This window comes from Magnolia sinica, chromosome 4, assembly GCF_029962835.1.
Source record: "Magnolia sinica isolate HGM2019 chromosome 4, MsV1, whole genome shotgun sequence".
NCBI classification, from domain to species: Eukaryota; Viridiplantae; Streptophyta; class Magnoliopsida; order Magnoliales; family Magnoliaceae; genus Magnolia; species Magnolia sinica.
Genome location: NC_080576.1, coordinates 86,276,149 through 86,302,342, shown reverse-complemented (window position 1 = coordinate 86,302,342; position 26,194 = coordinate 86,276,149). Strand labels below are relative to the sequence as shown.

The window sequence follows — 26,194 nt, the reverse complement described above, 5'->3', positions numbered from 1 at the left end:
GATGAGGACATCACGTCACGTACACCCTTACGTACGTATGAGAGGAGGAGGCGGGCCGCGCCGATTTTCCTATGGCTAGGCGAGTACCTGTAATCATGCTGAAGACTCCTTGTGCATGTGCGAGCATCTGGAAGACCCCACACTAGGAAGATGCACATGGGCTGCTTTATGGGGTGATCCAGACCATTGGATCGGAGGGACACGACAATCGGGCCATTGGATCGCATGGATCACATGATCGGGCCATTGATCATTGATCGTCCACATCAGTTTTAGACTTTATCATATTTTAGGATTTAGTTTTTGATTATTTTATATTTGGACACATTATGAGTGTTTTAGTTGATTTTATTTAGAGTAGGTCTATTTTCGTTAAAGTTCACATGACAGGGGGATTTTTGTAATTTTTGAAACTTCTTGGATCTATAAAAGGAGGAGGGCATGTGACATCTCCCTCATTGAATTTCGTGATTAAAAAAAGAGAAAAGCTCTTGCTTTCTTTTCCCATATTCATGCGATTTGAAGATACTTCTATGCGATTTGTGAAGGAAGATTGGTGCGAGGCTAATCTTCATCAACGTAGGTGTGAGGTTTCCATCTATCCCCACACCTTCTCTTTTCTTCCCCATCCAGGTATTTTCTTTTCATATTCCTAATTATTCCATCCTGAATCTTCATCTTCTCCCAAACCCAACTTTTCCATACCCATCCCCAATCCAAACCCTAACCGACCTAAAACCATCCTCCCATGCCACACGTGTGACTGTACGACCACATGTGTGAAACCCACCTGCTCATTTTGGTTTCCCACCATCATTATATCAAAACCCCTTTCTTCCATCCCCGAAACCCTAACCCTAAACCTAAATTTCTCACTTTCCCAAATTACCAAAACCCTAATTTTCACCCTAGGTCGTATTAGGTTTCGTATTTTGAAATAGACTATATCCTATGCTAATTGGATGTCCCTACATCCATTGGATTCTAGTTTCTTTTTATTTTAATGATCTTGAGTTACAATGTTGGTAGCTTAGGCTCGGCTTATGCATGACTTTCTTTTGATTTTCATGATATTTGTGATGATTATAGTGATGTTTGTATTTTTTTTTAAAAAATTATATATATATATATTTAATTATTAAATATCTTAATTCGGCTATTTGATCTCACATGTTACTCAGTTCATGCATCGGTCTTGCATCACTTGGTAGCCATAATATTGTCGCTTCATTTATCAACAGTATTGTGCTCATCTCATGAGTTAATAATACTAGGTTTTGTACTCTTTCACATATCGCTGGTATTCATAAGATTTCACTAGTATGCTTCTCGGTGAATACTAGTGTGTACCGGGTGGTAGACTCTCAGGAGTTTCAACACCCGGTCAAGGGTTTGAGTATCCATAGGTGGTGAAATTCCACTAGCGTGAGTGTGTGGGGTGTGTGCGCGTGTGTTAAAAAAAAAGAAAAAAAAAAAAGAATACTAGTGTGTATCGTAATAATTGTCACCGCTCACACTATTATTGACATTTGCTATGGCTAGTGTTCGAAGTATTAATAGTGACAAGTTTCGCTTGCCGGGGATAGAGAAATAATATTGATATCATCGTTTTTTAGAAATGCGGAGAAACACGGGGAAAACGATGGAATTTTTTAGTGAAACTTCATGAGATGCTAAGATGCACATATTTGCATATTTAGGAATTATAAAAATTGAAAAAAGAATGCATACATAATAAGTTTTCATTTAATATGGCTTAAAAGTATGTGATGTCAATGTTTTCTATATCGTTATTGCGTTATGTATTGCACCCTTGGTATATGGATACATATTGGTTATTGCACGGGATATATCAATTGTATTGTGTAATTTATCGTTGTTGTTGGGAAACATGGGGAAACATTGGAAAATTGGTCGAATATCTCAATTGGAACTTCATGGATTGTTAAAAAAGACACCAATACATGCATTAATTAAAAAAAAAAACAAAAAACAAGTGCACATAATAGGTTTCCTTTGTATAAGGTCCTAATTTATGTGCTGTCTAACTGAACTGATGCAACTATAGTCAAACTTAAATCATAAAATTTATAAATGTAAGAAACAAACATGCATGGAAACACAAGCATTACATTCAAAAGCAAATGAAGGAAAAAACTCAAAATAAACCTGTGAATTTTGTTTTTTTTTTAAATACATTTTTTAATTAATTTTTTTTCTGAAAAATTCCTAAATTGCCAAAATGTGTAGATCAGGTTATATACATGTTTGAGCTTGAGTTTGGACACTAAGATTGCAATTGATTTAGAAAAAATTGGGAAAATTTTGATTTTCCCCAATTTTCTGCAACTAGGTCCATCTCCCCCAAATCTTGAAATCGAAGCTCCAAATCCATAATTTTTCATGCAAAACGTGAAGAATCATGAATTTCTAACCATTTGACACTGTTTACAACATACAAAAATGAAAATAATGAATTAAAACTAAAAATACACACCTTTTAGAATCCGGCTTTACGATGCTTTCGATCACGATTCCACAGAAATTTTGAAGATTTTCTTCCAACAAATTAGAGTGGATTGGTTGAAATCACCTTACAATGTACTAGGAAGAAGTTTTTTATTGTAAAATAAAAATCTTTTTTTTTTTTTTGGGTGAAATTTTGAAGATTTTCCAGACAAAACAACGTCAGTTTACTTTTTATCCCTTTTGATATTGCACTCAGTATCGATATATCATACAATACATTAAGAATTTATAAAAGGAGAGTGGATATATCACGCGATATTGTGATATCCACGATATATCGCAACATCGTGCGATATATTGAACGATACCATGAAAAATGGATATTAAAGCTTGGTTTTGTATCGCCCTACTCGAATAACATATATATTGTGGGATATATTGGTGATATCCCAAGATATTGAAAACATTGGGAGGGTGACTATGAATGAGTGTATAACCCTTGGAACCACTCATCTTGTAGGTGTAAGTACCCGTGTATTGAACGTGGAAATCCCTCAGAACTAACATCAATGGTCCGAATGCTCCATGCATGAGACTCCTTGTTGCATGGTGGCTGTTTCTTAGGACGCAATAAATGCTTACTTGGCTCTACTACTTTACATAAAACTATGAGATGAACACCTTGTTCCTATGCGACATGGTCGAAGGGTGTCTCCTTAGTGAATCGGCTTACATATCTTTGCTCTCTCTAGCTCTCCCCACAAGCATCATGCCTGTTGTCATAATCCCCATCGGCACCATCACTCCCATTGCCATAGTCACCTTCGTGAGATGGTGACAAAATATGCCTGTTACCATCATCTATCAAGGTCAGGCTATGCAACCCACCATGCAAGCCTAATGTCTTGTGGGCCTCATCCCAAGGTATTGGGGTCCTTATCAATGCGTCAATGGAGTTATCTTGAGACCCCACCTCATCAATGTGTCAATCTATATTTATAGTATGCATCCTTAATTCTGTTGGACATATTAATGGACTTTAGTATTGCACATCCTTCCTTATCCCTTAATAGTGCACTATGAAGTTGATTATTGACAATCTAGAGAGCCCCATCCATCCGCCACACATTAATGTAATCTCGTATGTCTCTCGGGATGACCTTATCAAAGTAACATAATCATCATCTATTTCTTACACTAGGTCATCCACATGATGCTACATAATCTCTTGGGGTGTTGGAGGCATCTTGGCCAGGCCTGCACATTGCACTTTTTCAATCATGTTCTTGAAGTGTGGGATGGCTATTCCATTATCTGGCTCGTGATTGAATATAAAAGATTTTAATATGAATGAGTCCATTCCCTTCCTCTCTCCTCCCTTACTCTAGGCATCTTTTAATAGCATTTGGTGCTATTTCACACTTTCATTTTTTTCACAACTATGGATCCATGGGTGTATCCCGCACCCAATTGCTTTGTACTCTAGCCCTTTTATTCCCAACCTCAGCCCTGAACTCACCAACCTCTCATCTATTGCTTTTGCCCACCTCCTACTACCCTCACCCTCTGTAGCGCCCGCCAACCGCATGTTTGGACCCCTCAAACCTAGGCCTAGTATCCTTAAACCATTGCATCTAATTCATATCCTATGTGCCATCTTGTCACTCTTTATCACAGAGTCATTAGGGTACGCCATGTCATTGTAGTCATCACCTTGTTTCTCCTCGTCCACGGTCTATAGACCTCAGATAGGATGTGAAACTCCTTTCTAATTCCACCATCATGTGCTTCCTACTCTGTGTTGTAATCGAGCATCAAGTGTTCTTCATTCGCGCACGTCCTTTAGAACACTAGGATAGTCTTTCACATTTTGGCAATCCTCTACCAAGTGTTCCTTCAATTGAGAATTCCTCCCACTCCTTGAGACATGACCACAATAATTACACTTGGACCTGGACTTGTTCTTCCCAAGTGGTTGTACATGTTGCCAACCAATGTTCCTCCCTCTTCTCGACATTTTAGACTACCTATACAATAAGATGCAATGATAAGAAAGTCAAAGATAGCAATTAACGAGTTTTTGAAAGTTTTGAATTTTCATATTATTTTAATTAATTGAATATTCTTCAAATATTCAAAATTTTATAAACAAAAATGTGTAATGATTTCCACATTACATATTTCCTATACAATAATCAATATGATCTTAATTTTGTTTTGCAATTTTTAATAAAACTAATAATTTTAATTATTAAAAAATTAATTGCCTTTTTAAAAGAGGAAAGAGTGGCCAATATGTTGATCGGTTGACACTCATCGACATATAAATTTTCTACACTTGCGTTATGATTTTAAAGGGTAGAAATGGAGAAATTACATTTTCTCAATTTCTTCCATTCCCTTTAGAATTTGATTTTCCCCCTCAAATCCATGTCTATACATGAAAAATGGGTTTCTACAAAAAATCCATGTTAACATGTAGAAAGAAAACGAATTTTAACAACCTTTCCTCACCTTTGAGTTCTTGAGCGCAATGTTTTAAATATCAACGATATCAGCCGATATATACCACGATATATCTTTTATCCTACCTGCACGATACGAAACGCACAGGTAGTGCCGATATATCCCACATCTTTGATCCAGTGAGCATTTTCAATTTTCGATCCCCTTTTTTTTTGAATATATGTTAAATCAATGTAAAATGGTTATAAATCCATTGGCTCTTCATGTTTTGCATGAAAAATCATGGAGTTGAAGCTTTGATTTCTATATCCATTGGTTCTTCATGTTCTCCTTTTTTTTTTTTGAAAATTTCCTTCAACCAGATATCAATTAGGACTAATTTCAAAGTATTTAGGAGTATTCGATGAAATGATCATCACATACACTCTAATTTCGAAATTTGAGTATAGGTGGTCCGATTGGGAAAAATTGGAGAAAATTCAAAATGTCCCAAATTTCTTCTAAATTGGTTGCAACGTTGCACTCCAAACATAAAATCAAGCATGTACAAGGGCTGATCTACTGATTTGTTAAGTTCTTGTTAATTTTTGGAAAATACAAATCATTTTTAATTAAAAATTATTAAAATAAATTTTTTTTTTCAAAATTTTCCTTCAACCAGTTGTCAATTGAGTCATTTCGAAGTATTTAGGAGTGTTTGATGAAATGATCGTCACATACACTCTAAATGTTATGCATTCAATTTGAATATACTTGCATTAGTTCAGTTAGACAAAACATAGCTTATGACCCTATACAAAGGAAACCTATTATGTGGACTTCTTTTTTGAGAGGTTATGAATTAAAAATGTGTATTAATGTTTTTTTTAACAATCCCTGAAGTTTCATTGAAAAATTCAACCATTTCCCCAATGTTTCCCCATGTTTCCCCAAAAGTGCGCTAAAATACCTGATACAAACGACATATCCTTCGCGATAACCGATACATATCTATATCTTAAGGATGCGATATGTAACGCGATACCGATATTTTGAATAATGCTTGAGTGGAGTTATTAGAACACCCCTAGGAAGAGATCACCTAAGAAAAATTTCCAGAAGATTGAATTTTTTGGTTTTTTTTTTTAATTTTTTATTCCTTCAAATTTCTTGATCTTTAACTATTCTCGCTGGAACGTCTTTGTTTATCATCAATACATGTGACAACATGCATGTATCAAAGATGAAGTGCGCAAATACTATAGTGAGCTAGCCAATACCTTGCGATATTTTGGATACCACCAAATTATGGTTGATATCATCAATACAATATGCAAGATTTTGTAAAAATTGTTACTCCCAAATTCTTCATATTGGTATGGTGCGATCAACATTTTAAATAGCTTACGCCATGTAGCATGCAACTTAAGCTATGTAGTGTAGCTTAGCCTTAATGCTATGTAGCTCATGAAAATTGTGATTCCCATGTAGCCTACGCTACATGCTAATTTACCTACTCCACACACTACATAGCCTACACTACACACTACGTGGCTTAAATTGCAAGTTATTTTTCATTTAAAAACATCAATTAATTTTTTGAAGCAATTAATGAAATAAAAAATCAATTAATGCTTTCAATGATTTGTTACATTTTACTTTTTAATAAAAATTAGTTAATCTTTTCAATGATTTTAGTAAAATAATAATACTAACAGTATTATACCAATTTTGGTGCTATTTCTTTTTCTTTATAGTTAATCTTTCCCTATTTTTCCTATTTTTTAGGTTGTATTTGATTGCACCAATATATTATGAAATTTCACTATTAGTCCTTGTAATTTAGTGCAAAATATCATTAAATTTCTTGGTATTTAGTGCAACCAAGCACAACCTTAATTAAAGATCTAGAAGTAACATGTAGCTTATAGCATGCTACCTCGTGCTTCGAAGGAGTGAATGTTGCTCTACACACTATTTGCTATTTAAAACATTGGCTGCGATACCAATAATATTGGCCGATATTATTGTTTGTATCGCTGATACTGTGAACACTGGGAAATCGGCGCCCATGCAGATTTTGTCGTTTGGCGTTTTCCTGATGGTGATGGGGGTTATCGAACTGATTTGGATTGTTGATGTGAAGTAGACTTGGAGTCGCCACTAGCCACTTAACTCGAAATCCCGCAGTTGGCTAGAACTTGCAGAATACGTAAAGCTAAAGAATCCGAAGACTCTCTTGCTTTAAATTAACTCCTGAAATATGATTGGAGATTCTGAGTAAGGGACCTCAGTTACAAAGAAGGAAGGTGTTAGACACCTTCTTTGTTCATATGGATGTACGGTCTCTACTTCGTGTGGTAAAATAGTCTTAAGGAATAGGATGATAAGATTGAAATGGGATTAGACAGACTCAGATTTCTGATGTAGCAGCGTCCGAAATTTCGGCAAGCCGCAGAGCATATGTTCAAAGAATGTCTAAAAGAGTTTTGAACAGATGTGATGATGCTAAAATATCATTAAAATGGACTATGCCACCATGAGTTTCTGATGTGACAGGATCTAGAGTTCTGGCAAGTCACAAAGCATACATTCAATGGTAATCTATATGAGCAGGGGGGTTGAGAAGGGAAGTAATGATGCGATGTGATAAAATATGAATGCTAGTGATGATTACATGATCTTTGGCTTGCATTAAAATGGACTATGCCACCATGAGTTTCTGATGCGATAGGATCTAGAGTTCTGGCAAGTCACAAAGCATACATTCAATGGTAATCTAGAGAGGGGGGGGGGGGGGGGGGGGTTGAGAAGGGAAGTAATGATGCGATGTGATAAAATATGAATGCTAGTGATGATTACATGATCTTTGGCTTGCATTTGAAATGGTTTGGATGTTTGGATGCACCATGGTTGAGAATAATTGGCTTGAGTAGGACTAGGAGACTAAGATGTGGCTAGAGGGGGTTAAAAAGATGAGAGCTTGAGAACTCAAGCACACCCTCTCACTCTCACTCACTCACTCACTCACTCTCTCTCTCTCTCTCTCTCTCTCTCTCTCTCTCCTTTTCTTAATGGATTGATAGTTGTTTTGGTTGATCATTGATGGAGAGAAAGGAAGGGTATTTATAGCATTTTAGGATGACATTTAGTAATTCTTAGGACTTTGGAGGGTAAAGAATGATGTGGTGGCTTGTGATTGGTTGAGAGAAGGGTAATGCCACATGGCATTCCCTTATAGGCTCTTGAACTTGGCAGGATGGCAAATAAGGTAAGTTTTGGGGTTAATTGTATGAGAGAGTTGACTTTGGGAGGGAGGAACAATTGTGTGCTCAGATGGTACATTTGTCGAGAGAGGGCGGTAATCGGATTACTGTCGACGGTAGTCCGACTACCACCCGACCTTTGTTGACTCCGAATCTCAGCCAGCTGGCTCCGCACACATTTCTTGAGAGCAGGTGGTAATTGGATTACCGCTCGGGTAGCTCCCGCAATTTGGCCGGTGGGCCTTTTTTTTGAGCCTTGAGAGCGGCCCCAAACCCGTTTTGGATATTTGGCTTGAAAATGGCTCAAAATTGGCTCGTAAAATGGATTGTTTGTGAGTGAAGGTTTGGGTATGCTTTGGCTTGGGTGATGGCTTGAGTTAAGTTAGGGTTTGGGGTAATGGAATGGCTCGGGTTCGGCTAGGGTTTGGATCAGGTTTGGGAAATGACTGCGGTTTTGGGTAGGGTGTGGGGTTTAGGTTCAGCTCCTAAAAATCATCCATACCTTATCAAGTTGCTAGCCTGGGTGGGGTGTCTACAGATACATATAATGTTGAATGTATCCATTTATGTGAGTTGATGCAAGCCATCCCCTAGTACAACTGTAGCAACAACCCTCATTGATGCAGATAGAAAATCAGGGTCCTAAAGTAAAACACAAAAACAAATACTAGCTATATGGTCTTTGTTCATTTGTTTACATGCTCAAAGCATTGACAGAGATTGCCTGTTACTCTGTGAGGAGATCATTGTAGGAGATGTTCAAGAGCTGTGGTTTCCACCCATTCCTAATTTGCAGGTATCATCACCAAATTTCTGCTTAAACAGTGTTTTTAAGTGGACAGGAAGCAACCATATCCTCTATTGAGATAGTTAACTCAAGGGGTATTAAGATCTCTTCCTTAATTGTATTAGGTCTTAAGCAAGGGTATGATTTCTTTATTGTCCTTGTCCTTTAGCTATGTAATTTTGTAGACTTTGGAGTAGGAAGGCAAGTTTAAATCTTTGTAAGGACACCTCAGCAATATCTAGGCAAGGACTACACAACTGTATATCTCTGTAGGTAAGGAGTCCTTATCCATCCACAGCATTTATAATGGGCTCTGTCATTATATATACCTTTAGAAGGTTCACAATGTGATGTAGAGAAAATTCAGCTAATTGCTTGTCTTTCGACTCTCTTCATAGTTCACAATGTGATGGATCAAGTCAAATTTATTGATCAAAATGCATGTGCATATCTTTGTTTGTATCCACATCCAAAACTAAAAACAGATCTAGAGCAACTCTATGCAATCCTATCTTTTGTATTTTGAATATTATATTCTGCTGGGGTAAATATCAATACTATACCATGCACCACACCCTTACATTGCCTGGTGAGATCTGCAATGTTTAACAGACATCTTTCATGAGCATTTTGATGCACTTGTTCACCCAATATATGGAATGTTCTGGACTTGTCTTGCATAGTGTGCTTGAAACTATTTACCATTTGTAATGATCCATTTCTGCACATTGGCGTGAAGCTAAATTAGTTGCCTGAACCTTTTTTTGCATAAAAGTGAAGGTTCTTATTTCGCCAAGCAGGGTTGTAGTTAGTTTTTCCTTGTTGCAGGAAAAAGAAGAAGAAGAAGACAAGAACGAAATATTAATTGGTCTACAGAAGCAACCTCTTAACGAGCTTTGCTGCAAAATAATCTTACATGGTTAACCTGATTTTTCAGGTCACATATCGTACATCTGAGCATTCTGAAAATGCATGTTTGTTTGATGGGTCATATTAATCACATCATCCCCATGAAAAATGCTTTGCTGAATACATCTGAGATTGTTGTTTATGGTGTATGGTTCTTTAGTAACTAACCTGTTCCTCATTTATGGATATTATTAGGAGGCCCGTGCAGATATAGTATTTTTTTGCTCCACAAGGATCAAGATCAAATAAATGTTCATTCAATTTCTTTCAAATGATAAAACCTTCAAATTTTTTTCCATGAGTTCTCTTGATGGCACTGTGACCTCCAATTTAACATCTATTTTCAGTACTGGGCAAGTTTTTTTTTTTCTTTTTTGGTATGTGTGCTTAGCCTGTAATTCTGCTCGATTTTTACTGTGGAGTTTTCGTCATTTTGTAGTTTGGCATGATATATTCAGTAAGTAGAAAGTTCTAAAATTGAGAAAAACTTTTCTTCTTTAGACTACTTCCTGAACGATGCAGTTCTCATTTTTTTTTGGGTCGAGCTCATCCCTTCTGGGAATGGTTTTTCCTAACTCTATGTAGACATTGTCTTATGTAAGTTTTTCATCTATTTTGGTTATCGTCATGCAATCACTCATTGGATCCCGTGATTATGCTTGCAGGCAATTCCTTTTCTCGTAGGTTGCCCTGCATGTCTTAGGAACTTTTTAAATTTTTTCTGCGAGCTGTCCTGCTCTCCGAATCAAAGCCTTTTCATCAATGTGACTTCTATTTCCAAGGTCTGAAGCTTCTTTGCTATGTCAATTATGGCAGATTTTATGTTCTCTTTTATATTGAGTAATGACATTTATTTTTCCTGCTCCTTGACATTGATCTTGGCTGGTTATGTTTTTAATGAATTTGAGGAGTGTTATATCTGGAAATGTGAACAGCACTTTTATTGGCTTCCCTTATTCAATTTTCCTCAGCTGTTTGTGGATGTATGCGCCTGTGATTAATTTTCCTCAGCCGTTGCTCTAGTGACGTGGTTATTGGCAGTAGAATTCTAAGTGACCAGAATTTTATTGCATTCAGGCAGTAATAGTAAAATTGTGCTTAAAGGTCATTTCAGAGTTTTCTTCAATCGATTATGTTTCGTATTACATACGTCTAATTACTTTCCTTCAATTTTCTTGAGAGAGGGAGGGAGGGACCCCAATCGAAGAAATCAAGATATCCTTTTATCAGTCACTGGAATCAAATGCCGAAATCAAGATATCTTTTTATTTAGTCACTGGAATCAAATGCCGTTTTCTCCAACGTAATTTTACACTCAAGGTAGAAAAGAACAAAATTATTAAAGGAATCTTGTGTGTTTTTAAGGTAAATTCCTTGAAAGACAATTAAAAAATAAAAATTAAAAAGACAAGAATCCTTTACTATCATGATATGTGTACTGTACATACATGTTTTCAATTGATAATATCATGACATGCATTACTTTTGTTGGTGCATGGTGATGGGAAATGGATGATTGATGAGTTTTTATCTTTTTTGATTTATTTATATTTTTCAGACGTGTTCAGTATTTGTAAGAAATCAGAAAAAAATCCTAAGATTTACAATAGATATGCAATTTGATATTATTCGACCCCTGTTATGATTTGCAATACAATATGATTTCGAAAACATTGTGCTGAATGCATTCCCAGGCCTGGCCTGTTGATGGCCTACTTGAGTATTGTTAGATGGTTGAACCAGGCAATGGGAGTGAAAATTGTGTTGAACATCCATATCTTCTCAGATTTTGTTGATTTCCATGGTCTAAATGACTTGCCATTTGGCAAAACTGGTTTCCTCAGGAAAAAAATTGATATTGTCCTACGAGGTTGACAATGGGAAGATCAAATTGTTTACCAACAATGATTTTCACCTTTCTTGACAGCATGAGAGTTTTGAAATGCAGCTTCAGAGTATCATGGCTTAGCGAGACGTTGTGGGACATTGTGGTACATGGCTGCCATTGGGCATTCACCATTTTCCACAAGTACCAGGGAAATGAAGAAGTTGATGTATGGAATAGTGGTCTATGGTTGACCCAACTGGTTGAGGTGGCAGTTGGTTGGAGAGATGGCTTTTGTAAGAGAAATATCTCCTTGTCTGAGTAGTACACCCCTACTTCATTGCAGGTGCCATCAATCTGGTTCATCAAGTGGTGCCATATAGCTTTGCATGTGAGCTGCAGAGTCTGTTTCTCGGGGCCTTGTGAATCCATCATGGTGTGCCTTTGTGTTACATGTCTGGTGGTGCTATGACATGCTATTTGTATACGAAAACTAACAAACCATGGTCCCCTCCCCACCAAAAACCCACACCAACGCGCGCATGACCACACACACTCACGAACACACACTCATACTTTATCATATTTAGAGCAATCTAGAAGTGTTTCCTCTATCGCATTGGAAATTGGAATACAAATTTCCATTTCACTGTATACATTTATAAATGTCTTCTTGCATCTATTGCTTTTCACTTCCAGTTCGGATGTTTCTTTAAATTGGAAACATTATGTTGTTGAGTTGTGAGAAAATATTTTTCGATGCGCATCATACTCAGTATTTTCTGACATGTTGATTTGGTTTGATATCAACTTACATGAGTATCAAGTTTCATTCAAGCAAACTTATTTTTTGATTTTAGGTTAATAACAATCTGACTGTCGATGGGATTGACTTTTATGTGACTGATTCATATGGCGAAGAGTTATATAACTCTTGCAAAGATGTAAAGTTTGGGACCATGAATGTTCGAGCCATGGATTTTATTGGTGCTGGTGCTCAGAATTTCAGAGGTGAGGGACTCTATTGACTATTCTTAAAACATTATTTGTATTTTTTTTTTTTTTTTTTTTGTATTATCTTGGGATTTTTACTGCAAAATACCTTAAAAACTCTGATTTCACCAAGAAATTGCTCTGCTGAGTCCCAAAATGTGCTTTTGTGGAGATCAAAATGTGCTTTTGTGGAGATCAAAATGCCCAAAATACTTCTTATATGTTTTCTATGAGGTTGATTTGAGCATTATGGGGTCTGCATGGTGTGTATGAAATCCAACCCATCCAACAAGTGCATCCCACCATGTTGACTAGACGACCGGAAAATCAAGCCGATCCATCAGGTGGGCCACAAGTGAATTCGTAGTTTTGGGTGATGTAAATTGTCTTCTATGATATGGCCCACCTGATGATTGGAATACCTGATTTTTGGGTTGCCTGATAATCATGGTGTGGTGCACCTGTTGGATGGAGTTGGATTTCAAGCACAACATGCGGGTTCTACAACGTTCGACAATACCGCTTTTAGACAAGAAATATGGGAAGGGCATTTTGTACATTTCTCCCTCCAAAAAGCATTTTATTGAAACTTTAAATTAATGGACGCATTTTTTGGTTAAATCAGAATTCCTGAGGAATTTTGCAGTAAAAATCCATATAATCAGTATATTAAAATAGCTTCAATGAAAACTAGTTTTTATTGTTGCTTTGTTGTTAAATGATGAATTTAACCTAGATTGCTTGCTTCGGCAGATTTTGAAGGAGCCTTGCTTAGTAAATAGAAAAGGAAGAAGGGGAGATTTGTGGATATAAGGGAAATGGAATGAAAATTGGCATTTAAATTCACTCAAACACACAAGCAAATCCTCTTTTCTCAATTCTCTATCAATTTCTACTGCAAAACCAAGGCTCCTCAAATTGTAGAGAATTACCTTTTATAGACCGTGTTCAACTAATCCTAACCACCAGTTGTAGTTCTTAACTTCTTACCAGTTGATCTTGCTAAGTAGTTACTAATCACAACTAACTCCAACAAACCAAATTAACCCTTAAGAACTTTATAATTCCTAACTAACAACCCACAACATGAAAATTATAAGAATACCCCTAACTTCACCTCATTTGTTGTGCATGCGCCTCACGAGGCCTGACCATGGGCAGTGTGATGCAAGCCAAGTAGACCATGGCCAGACTTCCCCCTTATTGGAGAGAACAGAGAACTTGTCCTCGTGTTACTGTTTGGACACTTGAACGTTATGTGGTCATATGGTGCCTCTTGGATTGGATACTCTAAATCGTAGATAACGCATCGTCACTACATCGTCATGTGTTGCGGCTTCGGATGCCAATCGCTTATGCTCCTGCTTGCCTAATCTTTTACTTTCATTTTTTGTTCTCTTTAAACTCCTTATGCTTTTAATATGCAGGTTTTCGAAATGTATGCTCGTGCTTACCTAATCTTTTACTTTCACGTTTTGTTTTCTTTAAACTCCTTATGCTTTTAATGATGCAGGTGTTAGAAATATTCTTTTTGACATTTCTAAGTGTTGGTAACTATATCCCTATGTATTTTGGATTTTTTAATAAATTTTAATCATTTATCAAAAAATAAGAAGTCTTTTTGAGAAGTTCTCTTTGCGATGACTCCAACCTGCCTTACAGCAATGAGGATTATTATTGTTTGATTCACTTGATGATGGGAAATTTTACTGGCAGATGTATTGCCACCTTGTGTTTTTATTTCTATCCTTTTTCTAAATGGACTTTTTTCCCCTACAACTCTTCTCTATATGACAAGATGCTCCTATTTGATTTTTAACTTCTATGCTTAGTCTTAGGCATTGACGTTTTGGTTTCTGCTTATTTTTTGCAGAATGGTTTGCATTTATTGGTCAGCAAGCAGCCCTTGACACCCCTGGTTCCCCATATGCAATTAATTTCCGATCAAACATTCTGGAATCATCTGGGATGAAGCCTATGAATACATCTGTTCATTCATGTGGGGACACTTCACTGGGTTGCTCTTGTGGTGATTGCCCTTCTTCTCCTGTATGCTCTGATTCAGCACCTCCTGCTCCACACGACAAAGGTTCTTGCTCTATTACAATTGGGTCTCTTAAGGTGAGATCCCATCCAATACAAATGCATCTTTCTGAATCTAGATTCTTTTGGATACTAATGTGCATTTAGATGCTGCAATGTTATTATATGACTGATGTCCGTTACCTGCTTATTTGGAATACCTGTGTTCTTAAGGCAGCCTGCTTTGGTTTAGATGTTTCTTGTGGTCAACTTGATCTTAATGTTTAGAAGCATTCTGTGGCTAACTTGATTTCTTTTTTGATGTATGCAGGTCAAATGTTTAGAGTTTTCGTTAGCGATTCTGTACATTATTTTAGTTTCTGCATTTTTCGGATGGGGTTTCTTACACAGAAGAAAAGAGAGGAGTCCTTCATCTAGAATGAAACATTTGTTAAATGCCAAGGAAGAAAGCGAAGTCCATTCTGTGAACAAGCAGGGAGATGAGAGCCGTTCTGTGCAGGTTCATGCCAATTTAGAGTTTTTAATCTGTTTCTTAATGAAACTTTCTTCTTCGCCTTCTGCTGATAAATCTTGTGTGGCAACTGGAACATGGCACTTTAAAATCAGTATGAAATGATGGCTTGTGCAACTAAACTAATGACACTTTAGTCCTCGAAATAGTGTAAAACTCTTCCATTTTCTTAACATTGGAGTCAGCCGTTGATGTTGGTGTTATCTTTTCAGGACTTATTTTTCAGCTTTATGTTATCATAGGGACTTAAGAAAATTCTCTGTTGTGTTTCTGAGATTCTTTTTCCATTTTAAACTGTTTGGGCAATGCACTACCACCCCTCCATAGTCTACTGTTTGAACTATAGAATGTGGTCATTACAAATATTCTTCTTCTGTTCACAAAGCTGCATTAGGCAAATGCAACAGTGTGGGGATTGGGGAAATACTCTGTTGCCTTTCTTATCTATGTTTTGGCCCTCTTGTATCTAACCACATATTTCTATATCAACATATACTTACATCGTCATCTCTCTATTACTATTATTTTGTTAGATTTTTTATTTTGATCTTGCAATTTATTTGTCGTTTGGCTTTCAAAGCTTAATGCTTCATTTACTTTTTGTGCTTGACACAGCACGTCTCCTTGTGCAAGTTATACATATCTCTAGATTTTTATAGAGCCAAAAGATTTGTAAGTGCAGGGAGTGATTTGTTGACTCCTCCGGTCTGGACAAAGTTTTTCGCGTTTCACCACTGCTATCTTTTTCGATGTTTAATCAGGTGTAACTTTGTTTGTATATGACCCTACCCCCCAGATGCTCAATGGTATGGATTGTGGTTGTGACTTGGAGGCCCTAGTTGGCACATTTCTTGGGACTTATAGTTGAAGGAGGCAGAAGTCCTTACATCTATCATTTCATCGCCATCAAAAGTCCTAAATAAGTTCTACTTGACGTGCCATTCCCTTGTGGATAGTTGATCCTTTTTCAAGATATGTGATTATCCTCTTGTGAGAAAAACCCCTCTCTGTATTGGGGGCTATCACATTCCTTGGGGGGTTGGGCCCTTTCTATTGCCTTGTGGGCTTTTGCAGTAGATGAGTTTTTCATAACATATATTCCAATTGTAAAAGCATTTCGGATATTTTATTGTTCTAAACATCAATGAGGGCCATCACTGGGTTTGTATTCAGCTACTTGATTGTTTGTGTTTTCATGAACTGTAATCTGTAATAATAATAATATTTGGGATGAGGGCATTAAATATCATCAGGGGGCTCTCTGTGTAAATGCAACATGGTTACTAGGACTGAAGCTTGTTCTTGTCTTGAAGTTATCTAAGTTACTGAAAGCTGGAAGAACCGATCGGTGAAGTTGTCTTAGATAACTCTCATATGGTGTCTTTTCTCTTTTCAAGGGAGTCTTATGTTTTATTATTGGCATTTCTTCTCTTTGCTTCTCAACTGTACTTCGAACTTCAGGCTTAAATGAGCTTCAAGAACCGTTTCAAGTAATTAATAAATGCATATACCATACAATTGCGGACTAAAGCAAACGTGAGAAGAATGCAGGCATGCTAGATTTCTTTAGGTGTTGAGTCTTGCTCTCTGAAATTTGATTATTTTCTTCTTATGGTGATTAAGTACATGTAACATAATTTCCATCCTTTTGATTTCATTGATGCTCATGCCATGGATCTTTTTATCTCTTTGTCATAAAATTATATGAATAGTGAATATCATATATCTTTAATTATGTTACTGCTTCATGATTCTCAGATTCCTGAAGGGGGTACTCCTCTGATGAAAGGACTTCAACTTTCTTTTGTTCAAGGCTATATGTCAAGTTTCTATAGGTTGCTCTCTGTGCTATTCAATGTTCTTTACATACCTGTAGCTGAACAGTGTTGATGTAATGGGTCAAATTTATGGTCCATGTGCAGGAGATATGGAACATGGGTTGCCAGAAACCCAACTATTGTGTTATGCTCGTCGTTGGGTTTCACTTTTCTATTATGTTTAGGTCTAATCCGTTTCAAGGTGGAGACACGGCCTGCAAAGGTATCACATTTTCATCTTGGAGACCTGTCTTTTATCCACAATTATATCCATGATTCTGTTTCTACACAGCTTCCAAGTTAACCGAACATTGTGGTGTACGTGTATGTGTACCTTCACTTGACTATACTGTTATGATTAGGCCATCCATGTCCATTGTGTAGTTCAAGTGGATAAAGCTTTGGAAACCTTAATCTCATCATAGTCCCATTGATGTATTGATAATTTTTTTGCCTATCATTGATTGCAATGCATGTATGAAAAAGTAAAAGACTCATCTTAAACTGAATGAGAAACTAAATGTCTTTGCAGCCTTAATTTCAGCACAGCCCCATTGATGTATTGATAGAATTTTGCCTTTTGTGATTTCAGTTCTTTTATGAGAAATTGATTGACTCATCATGGAAAAGTAAATGACTCATTAAATTGAATGATCTGGTGCCTTATTGTAATCTATAATTTGTTCGAAACTGATTTATAGAAGTAGATGATGTCTAGGAATACTATGCCTTTTGGCGTGCAACTGACAATGAGTAGATTATGGTAAATCTTTGATGCTAATGCTAAAACTCCTGTCTTGTTTAAAGGCAGTTATGTTTTTGTGACTTGATATCTTTTGATAAATCTTCTACAAAAGCCATTGGAAAAAGTTATGTTTTACCTGACATGCTTTATGAACTCTTGTTGGGGCTTCCAAGCTTCTGCCTTCTTATTCTTAAACACTCACTTTTCCCAAAAGATTGTATTGTTGTTCCACATAAACATTGGCCAATTTTGAAGTTGTAAATATGTGCGATTGCAGCTGTGGGTCGGGCATGGGAGTAAAGCAGCAGAGGAGAAACAATATTTTGACAACCACCTTGCACCATTTTATAGGATTGAACAGGTGATATCTCTTTCTTTTCTGTCTTTATGGTTTTGCTGGTGTGATTGTCTATAAGTGATATTATTGTCGTAATCTATTTTTTCATTGAATCTCTTTTCTGATGGAATGCTTCTAGAATTTTAGCTGACTTTTGCTTCATGAATTTTTTTTTTCTTTTTTCAAATAGCTTCATCCATTCTTATGCCTTTGATCCACTGCTATTCATTTTTTCCTCCAAGCTAGTAACATCCAGCCACTTCAATCTTATTGATGATAAGTGTAATAATTGATTGGATGTTCTCTGGTCATTTACTTCTTGCAAACTGGCTGAAATGAGTAGACGTTTAAAAGGGCTCGTTTTCTTTACTGAAATTTGTTAAACATCTAGAATTGAGATCTTAAAAATAAAAATAAAATCTAGAGGCCCCCTTTTCCACTTATTATAGATAAATTAGTTGCTAGTGTCCAGGATGAGGTCCCTAGGTGTTTGTTGTTTGAGGACAACATGATCGATATGACTAGAGAGGGACACGTCCAATGCTAGATTTTGAAAGTGAAGGTGCCTTTTTTTTGTGTGGCCCATTTGTAATTTAACATTTGCCCAGCCGAAGCCTGGCCTGTTGCGAACCTTAGCTTGGAGGAAGACTCTAGAGTCTTGAGGCGTAAAAATAACCAGATATTTGGAATGCAACTTTATTAGGAAATGCTTATAAGCAAGGCTTTAGTTAAAAATGGTGCTCAGGAGATCCCTCAGAAGTTATTTGATTTGTTGACTTGTCCCAACCATTCCGAAGGATGGAGAGACAGAAGAGTTAGATCTGGTTTGATGAAGTTGAGATCTGCTTCTGGAGTGTTTAGTGATTTTCTCATGCCAATGAAACTTAGGGGAAAGATTTATGACATAGCTATTTGACCGGCTCTGCTTTAGGGCAATACTAGGTGCTTAGGAGTTGAAAGGAGCGTAGAATGACTGTTGTTGAGATAGGATGTTGAGATCGATGTCAAATGACTAGGAAGGATAGATGAACTATGAATGCTGTCATAACCTAGAAGCAGTCCCAATAGGAGAATGATGGGTAGATTGAGATGGTCAGGTCATGTGCAACAAAGACTAGAGACACCTCTGATAAGGAGGAGAACTTCAATTAGGGTTGAAGGGCTTAAAAAGTGAATGAGATGAAGACCTCAAACAACTTGGATTTTGGTGGTTAATAAGAGGTCTTGTTCACTCAATGAGCATAAGGCCTTAGGACTGATTTTCGTAAGAAGATTCGTAAAGCCTACTCTAAATATCTGGGACAAGGCTATGATGATGATGGCAACATGTATGATGATGTTGTTATAAGACCATGAATGAATTATGTTGAGAAATAAATCCCCAGTACCTATAGGCCTTCATCAGAGTCCACATTAATCCCTAACACTTTCTTTTTTTTTTTTTTTGGTTCTAGAATAACTGCTGGTAGCTCAACATGACTCTTGTAGGTTTACATTTCAAGCATCTCTTGGAACTATGATAGATGTTGGAGAATGATATTTATTATTATTATTTTTTTTAATGATTATTATTTTTAAAAAAAAAAGATTACAGTATGATCTTTTTATCTTCAATTATGGATTTTTATCTTACTCTTAGTGCATTTTAGAATTTTAGTTGGCTGTATAACTTATAATGGGTGAAATATCAAGATGGATTCTCTTTCAGTTTGATATTTTCAATTTATCTTGTCATTTGAGGGTTATTTCACAATAGAGAGATCTTGAGTTCACTGAAAGGGTGATTGAATGTACTGGGGATTTCTTTGGTTCCTCCCATGCTATAAGTGTCTAATGATGGAATAGGGTTCTTACTGCATAAGTCAGATTTATGACGTATCAGGTTTCTTCAATTTGAATGCATCATAGTTTTTCTACTGAAGGACATTTCAATATTCACAATTCTTTGAATTGAAGTGTCAGGTTGTTTCCACTTTCCAGTGAAGTGTGTTGGTAGGGTTATGATCTGCACTTAATTACTTTGGAGGCACATAGGGGAACTACTTTAGTTTGTTAAGGATAACCTTAAGAATGATTTGTTCTTTTAAATTCGGGCACTTATAAGCTGCATGTGCTTTTCTCTTGACTATTTGCATGCATATATCGTGGCTATATACCTTTAACCCCGTATTTGTCTGCAATGCTTTTTATCTGTTTCCTGTCGTGTTCTGTACATGCCTCACCTGTTCATGATCTAATACGGGTTAATTTTGCATGATTGCATAATTGCTTTCTTTGCAGCTTATATTAGCTACTATTCCTGTTTCAAAAAATGGCAAGGCACCCGGTATTGTGACAGAGAGCAATATCCAGTTACTCTTTGAAGTACAGAAGAAGGTATTCTCTGTTTTTAATGCCACATTGTTAGGAATCTTGATATTTATTGAAGTATCTAAGCTACGCTAGATAATTAGGGTTGAAAGGGGGCTTGAAGGGAGGTTGGGGAGAAGATCTAAAAGGAATTGGTTGAGGTAGTGAGAAGGGACATGAAGCATTGCTCACTTACTGAGGATTAGACCTTTTGTAGGAGTGATGGGTACAAAATTTGTATACACAATCCGAGATGGTTACTACATGACTATGATGATGATGATCTAGCTATGTTTGATTATTAGCCATTAAATTCTTACCGTTTCACTCATTTCACCTAAAATTTATATTTTTGTTGAAGATATGTTTAGTTCATTGCCTAATTCTGACAGGTTGATGGGATTCGTGCAAATTATTCTGGATCTATGGTATCCCTGGCTGACATTTGCTTAAAGCCACTTGGTCAAGATTGTGCGACACAGAGTGTTCTGCAGGTAATATGGTGCCTCTTAAGTATGATGGTTGCATGATCATTATCCACGTCTACCTGTGCATGCATAGAATGATTTCATGGGTTCATATGCATCTGCTGTGTGTTTAGTTTTTTCATTACTGGAAATAAGTGGGTGCCATTTTCGTGAGCTTGTGCTTCGGATGTGTTGTATGGATGATTGTGATATTTGTTTACTTTTAGCTCTACTAGGATATATGAGGGTTGCGGCTTTTTATGGATGATGTATGGATGATTTGAAATGCACGGCATTGTTAGGAGTACCCTCGATATTATCTATAATATCCCTGATATAATCCATATCTCCGGCTCGGCGATGCTGATAACACTAGTAGTCAATGTTTTCCATATCATTATTGTTCACACCCCAAGTATAGGGTTGTGATGTAGTAATAATCTCAGTGAGACCGAGGTCGAATCCATAGGGACTGAACCTTGTACGTAATCTGAAGGTAACTAGAACTAGAACTAGGCGAAGATGAAATCTAATTCTGGAATAATTGAGGAAATAATTGTGATTAACTGAAATTAAAGGTGGGAGCTAGGGTGCTAAGGATCCACTTGTAGCAATTGGGAAGCTACCTTGCAATGATTCAAGGACACAACTGGAATCAGAGTCCTATCCTATCCAATTGGTAAGAAGAGATTTGTCAGATATCTGAACGTCTCATGGATCTAATCATCAATAGATAAGAATGATAAAGATTTGGAAGTGATTCCGTTACCAAACCATGCCTAGGAGACGAGGCAAACAACAACAATTTACCAAACCCACAACCAATCATAAGAGAATTGAGAAGATTAAGAGGATTCCATCACCCAACCATGCCCATGAGACGATGGTGAACAACGGGATTGCCTAATTTCACAATTTCAATACATGAAAAGAGAATATCTTAAGCTATTGTAATTTGAGTCACAACAAACCATTAAAACTAAAAATATTCCTCGATAATCAAACTAGAATCCATAAGGTTCAACCAGACATGAATCAAAACAAAGCCAACATCCCAATCATGCTACAAGCTTCACCTCTTAGCCCTAGCTAAGAGGTTTAGCCCAACATGATTGGACTAGATCTCACAAAAATAATAATAAAAAAAACCAGTAAATAAACAGATAAAAACTCTAAAAAAATACTCTTCTCTCTCTCTCTCTCTCACTGACATCCCAGCCGTGGATGATGCTTCTCTATCTCATTGATCTTTCTTTTATCAACATAATAACAACCTTAACAAACATTTGATTTGAAATTTAAAATACAAAACCCTAACAAACATTTGATTTGAAATTTAAAATACAAAAGAGAGGTTTGTTAAGGTTGTTGGAGAGGATCAAGGGATTTGACTGTCTTTATCAGTGATCTCAGTCAAAGTTACGGATGTTTTCTGCTTAACATCCCCCTGCAAAAGGGGAGGGGGGTGGGGACACACCCGCAGCTTGTCTCTAAGAAGACAAAACCGAGCTGAACTTAACCCCTTAGTGAACACATCAACAAGCTGGTCTTGTGTGGAAAGGAATTGAAGGGAAATGTCCTTGTTAGCAACCTTCTCCCGAATGAAATGAAAATCCACCTCAATGTGCTTAGTTCTGGCGTGAAAAAAAGGATTGGAAGCTAAGGCTAAAGCACCAATGTTATCACATCAGAGAATAGCAACGACAGCAAATGGAATGCAAAGAGCCTGCAGGAGCATCCGTATCCAATACAACTCAGCAGTGGCAAAGGCAAGAGCTCGGTACTCAGCTTCAGTATTGGACCGAGCCACCACAGGTTGTTTCCTAGCTAACCAAGACACCAAGCATGAGCCAAGGAAAATACCATAGCTTGTAGTCGATTGATGATCATCAGGATTCCCTGCCTAGTCAGAATCACAAAAGGCCTGAAGAGACAGAGGACCTTTTGTGTTCCATAAGCCATGATGAATTGTCCCCTTAATATATCTTAGTACTCTTTTGGTTGCAGACCAATGAGAGGAAGTGGGGCAGTGCATAAATTGGCAGAGTTGGTTGACAGAGAATGAGATGTTTGGACGGGTGAGGGTGCAGTATTGCAATGCCCCAACCGTTTGCCTATATTCTGTCACTTGATCAGTAGTAAGTGGCTCACCACTAGTAAGGGACAACCGAAGTCCTGATGAACATGGTGAGGGAAAAGGTTTAGCTCTGCTATTTTAATGCGATGGAGAAGATCGTTAATATATTTAGTCTGCCTCAAGTGTAAACCAGAAGAGTCCCTGTGAGCTTGAATGCCAAGAAAGAAATGCAAGTCACCAAGGTTCTTCATCTTAAACTGAAGCTGGAGCTGACTGATGAGGGAAGAAATCATGGTCTGATGTGTCCTGGTCACTAAGATGTCATCAACATAAATGAGAAAGAACAAATGAACATCATCGTTGTGATAAACAAACAAAGAGGAATCCATAGTGGATGATGTGGAGTGACTGGGACAGCTTCATAAACCAGGCTCGAGGAGCCTGTTTCAGGCCATAAAGCGATTTCTTAAGTCTGTAGACATAATCAGGAAATTTTGAGTTAACAAAACCTCTTGGCTGCTCCATATATACTTCCTCCTGTAACACTCCATGTAAGAAAACAATAGAAACATCCAGCTGAGTGATAGTCCAGTCAAATTGAATGGCAAGAGTAAGAACAATCTGAATAGTTGCAGGCTTGATGACTGGACTAAAAGTCTCAGTATAGTCTATGCCACTTTCTTGTTGATAGCCAATAGCTACGAGCCTTGCCTTAAATCGATCAACCTCACCTGTTGAGGTTTGTTTCACCTTGTAAACCCACTTGTTATTAATAACAGTATGGTCAACAGGTCTAGGACAGAGAACCCAGGTTTTATTGGCCATTAAAGCATCATACTCCTCTTGCATGGCATGACACCAAGCCGGATTAAGAGATGCTTGTTTGTAAGAACTAGGTTCAAGAGGTACCATAGTACTGGTTAGAGCAATAGGTGGGTGTTTAGTGGAGTGGAAGGAGGTGAAATTAGGGAACTCACGGGTTCTGAGGGTGCCTGTTTGGGATCTAGTGGTCATAGGATGCAATTTTGGAGGTTTAGTGTTTATAAGAGGCGAGGAAGGTATGCTAGGTGCAAGGGTAGCTGAAATGGACAAAGGAATAGATTGAGATGGAGGGTCAGAAGTGGATATATTGGTAGGAGGAGAATCTGATTCGGTAGAGGAAGGTGTTTCGGTTACTGTAGGAGAATGATTAGGATGAGAAAAAGTAAGAGGAGAATGAGATAAATCAAAATTTGAAATAAAAGGAATGGGAGGAGATGTACCTATCGAGGAAGACATGCTGTCAGAAGTAGAGATGGATTACACTTCTTCAGCTGCAGGAAACTTAGATTCATTAAACACAACATGCCGAGACAAATATATCCTGTGAGAAGAAGGATCAAGACACCTGTACCCTTTTTGATTGGAGCTGTAACCTAGGAAAATACACCTCTTAGTTCTAAACATCAGTTTGTTAGAGGAGTTAGGCTGTAGGAGAGGATAACATGCACAACCAAAAGATCGCAAGGCTGAATAATTAGGATCTGTACCAAATAGCTTAGAATAAGGAGTTTGATATCAAGAATAGCTGTAGGTAGCCGATTAATGAGAAAAATGGCTGTAAGAAAAGCATCAACCCAAGAAGTTGTAGATAAGTGAGATTGAGCCAACAAAGATAACCCCATTTCTGTGATGTGTCTATGTTTTCTCTCGGCCACTCCATTCTGTTGAGGTGTGTGTGGACAAGTGACTCTATGAAGGATCCCGTTGTTTTGAAGGAACAATTGAAAGTGTTTGGACATGTATTCCCCACCTCCATCAGTTTGAAGTTGCTTAATTTTGTAGGATAATTGATTCTCAATTAGGAGTTTAAATTTACCAAAGCAAACATACACATCTGATTTGTTATGAATATGATAAAGCCAAGAATAACAAGAAAAATCATTAATAAATATAACATAATAACGACAACCACCAAGAGATTTGGTGGAACAAGACCACAGATCAGAATGAATAAGCTTAAGAGGAGAGTTAGAAGTTCGCATAGAATTAGAGAAAGGAAGTTGTTTACTTTTGCCAAATTGGCAAGGTTCACAAACATCAGAATTATTTAAAGAACCAACAAAAGGAAGTTGTTTACTTTTGCCAAATTGGCAAGGTTCGCAAACATCAGAATTATTTAAAGAACCAATAAAAGGAAGTTGTTTCTTTTTGCCAAATTGGCAAGGTTCACAAACATCAAAATTATTTAAAGAACCAACAAAAGGAAGAGAGTGTTTGTTCAACAAAAACGATACAATTGAATTGGAAGCATGCCCTAATCTAGAATGCCAAACTGAAACAGGTGCTTTAACTCCTACAATGGCTGCCATAGCAAGCGACTTATTGAGATCTAAATTCTGCAACTTGAGAGGATAGAGTCCACCACTACTCTTGCCTTCCAGCAATGTCTGCCCCGTGTGATTGTCCTTAACAAAATAGTGAGTTTCAGTGAGTATAAAGAAGCAATGGTTATCTAGACAGAATTGATTGATGGAAAGTAAATTTGCACAAGCTTGAGGACAATGAAGAACACGATCTAGTTTAAGTTTGGAAGTAGGAGTGTGAAAAATGGTAGAACCAGTGTTATGGATACTCAAACCTTGTCTATTACCAACAACAAAATTCTCTTGACCAGTGTAAGGTTGATGGAGTGTCATCTGCTCAAGATTGGCCGTGATGTGCTGATTAGCTCTGCTATCAGCAAACCAGGTCTTTTCACCTTCTTGTGTGGCATTAGAGTGTGCAACCATTGCAGCCAGTTGAGCGGCCTTGGTAAGCATAGTCCATGCAGTGGAAGCAGTCAAGAGTTCTATGATTAGACTTGCCACAGATCTGACAGGGTGATCTGGGGGTGCTGAATGGCTGCTGCTGTTGCTGATTGGGTTTTGGAAACTGATAAGGCTGCTGATTGGACTGTTTAGGAGGAGCTGGAGAGTGGTAAGGTGTTTGCAATGAGGGCTGGTTTGATTTTCCAGGATATTTGGGCTTGCGGTTAGTGAAGTTTTGGTGCTGGGAATTTTGGTTGGAGCATGGAGGAAAGTTGTTTTGCTGGGAATTTTGATGTTGAGGTTTTCGGGTAAAGAAGGCAAAGTTATTGGTGTCAGGTGAAATGGTTTTGAGTTGGTGCTCAAGT

The 26,194-nt window shown here is 37.3% G+C and overlaps 1 protein-coding gene across 4 annotated transcripts in view; it reads left to right on the top strand.

Annotated features, from left to right (window-relative positions):
* The window catches only part of LOC131243314 (uncharacterized), a 135,474-nt gene that overhangs the window by 21,456 nt on the left and 87,824 nt on the right, over nucleotides 1-26,194 (top strand). For 3 of the 4 annotated variants that reach the window (XM_058242562.1, XM_058242561.1, XM_058242564.1), the window contains exons 6-14: nucleotides 10,542-10,658; nucleotides 12,562-12,712; nucleotides 14,568-14,815; nucleotides 15,048-15,236; nucleotides 17,007-17,083; nucleotides 17,171-17,288; nucleotides 18,088-18,171; nucleotides 20,428-20,523; nucleotides 20,889-20,990. In XM_058242562.1, coding sequence (XP_058098545.1) covers nucleotides 10,542-10,658; nucleotides 12,562-12,712; nucleotides 14,568-14,815; nucleotides 15,048-15,236; nucleotides 17,007-17,083; nucleotides 17,171-17,288; nucleotides 18,088-18,171; nucleotides 20,428-20,523; nucleotides 20,889-20,990 — 1,182 coding nt within the window. The remainder of the gene's footprint in view (nucleotides 1-10,541; nucleotides 10,659-12,561; nucleotides 12,713-14,567; nucleotides 14,816-15,047; nucleotides 15,237-17,006; nucleotides 17,084-17,170; nucleotides 17,289-18,087; nucleotides 18,172-20,427; nucleotides 20,524-20,888; nucleotides 20,991-26,194) is intronic. The other variant, XM_058242565.1, reaches the window with a different exon arrangement.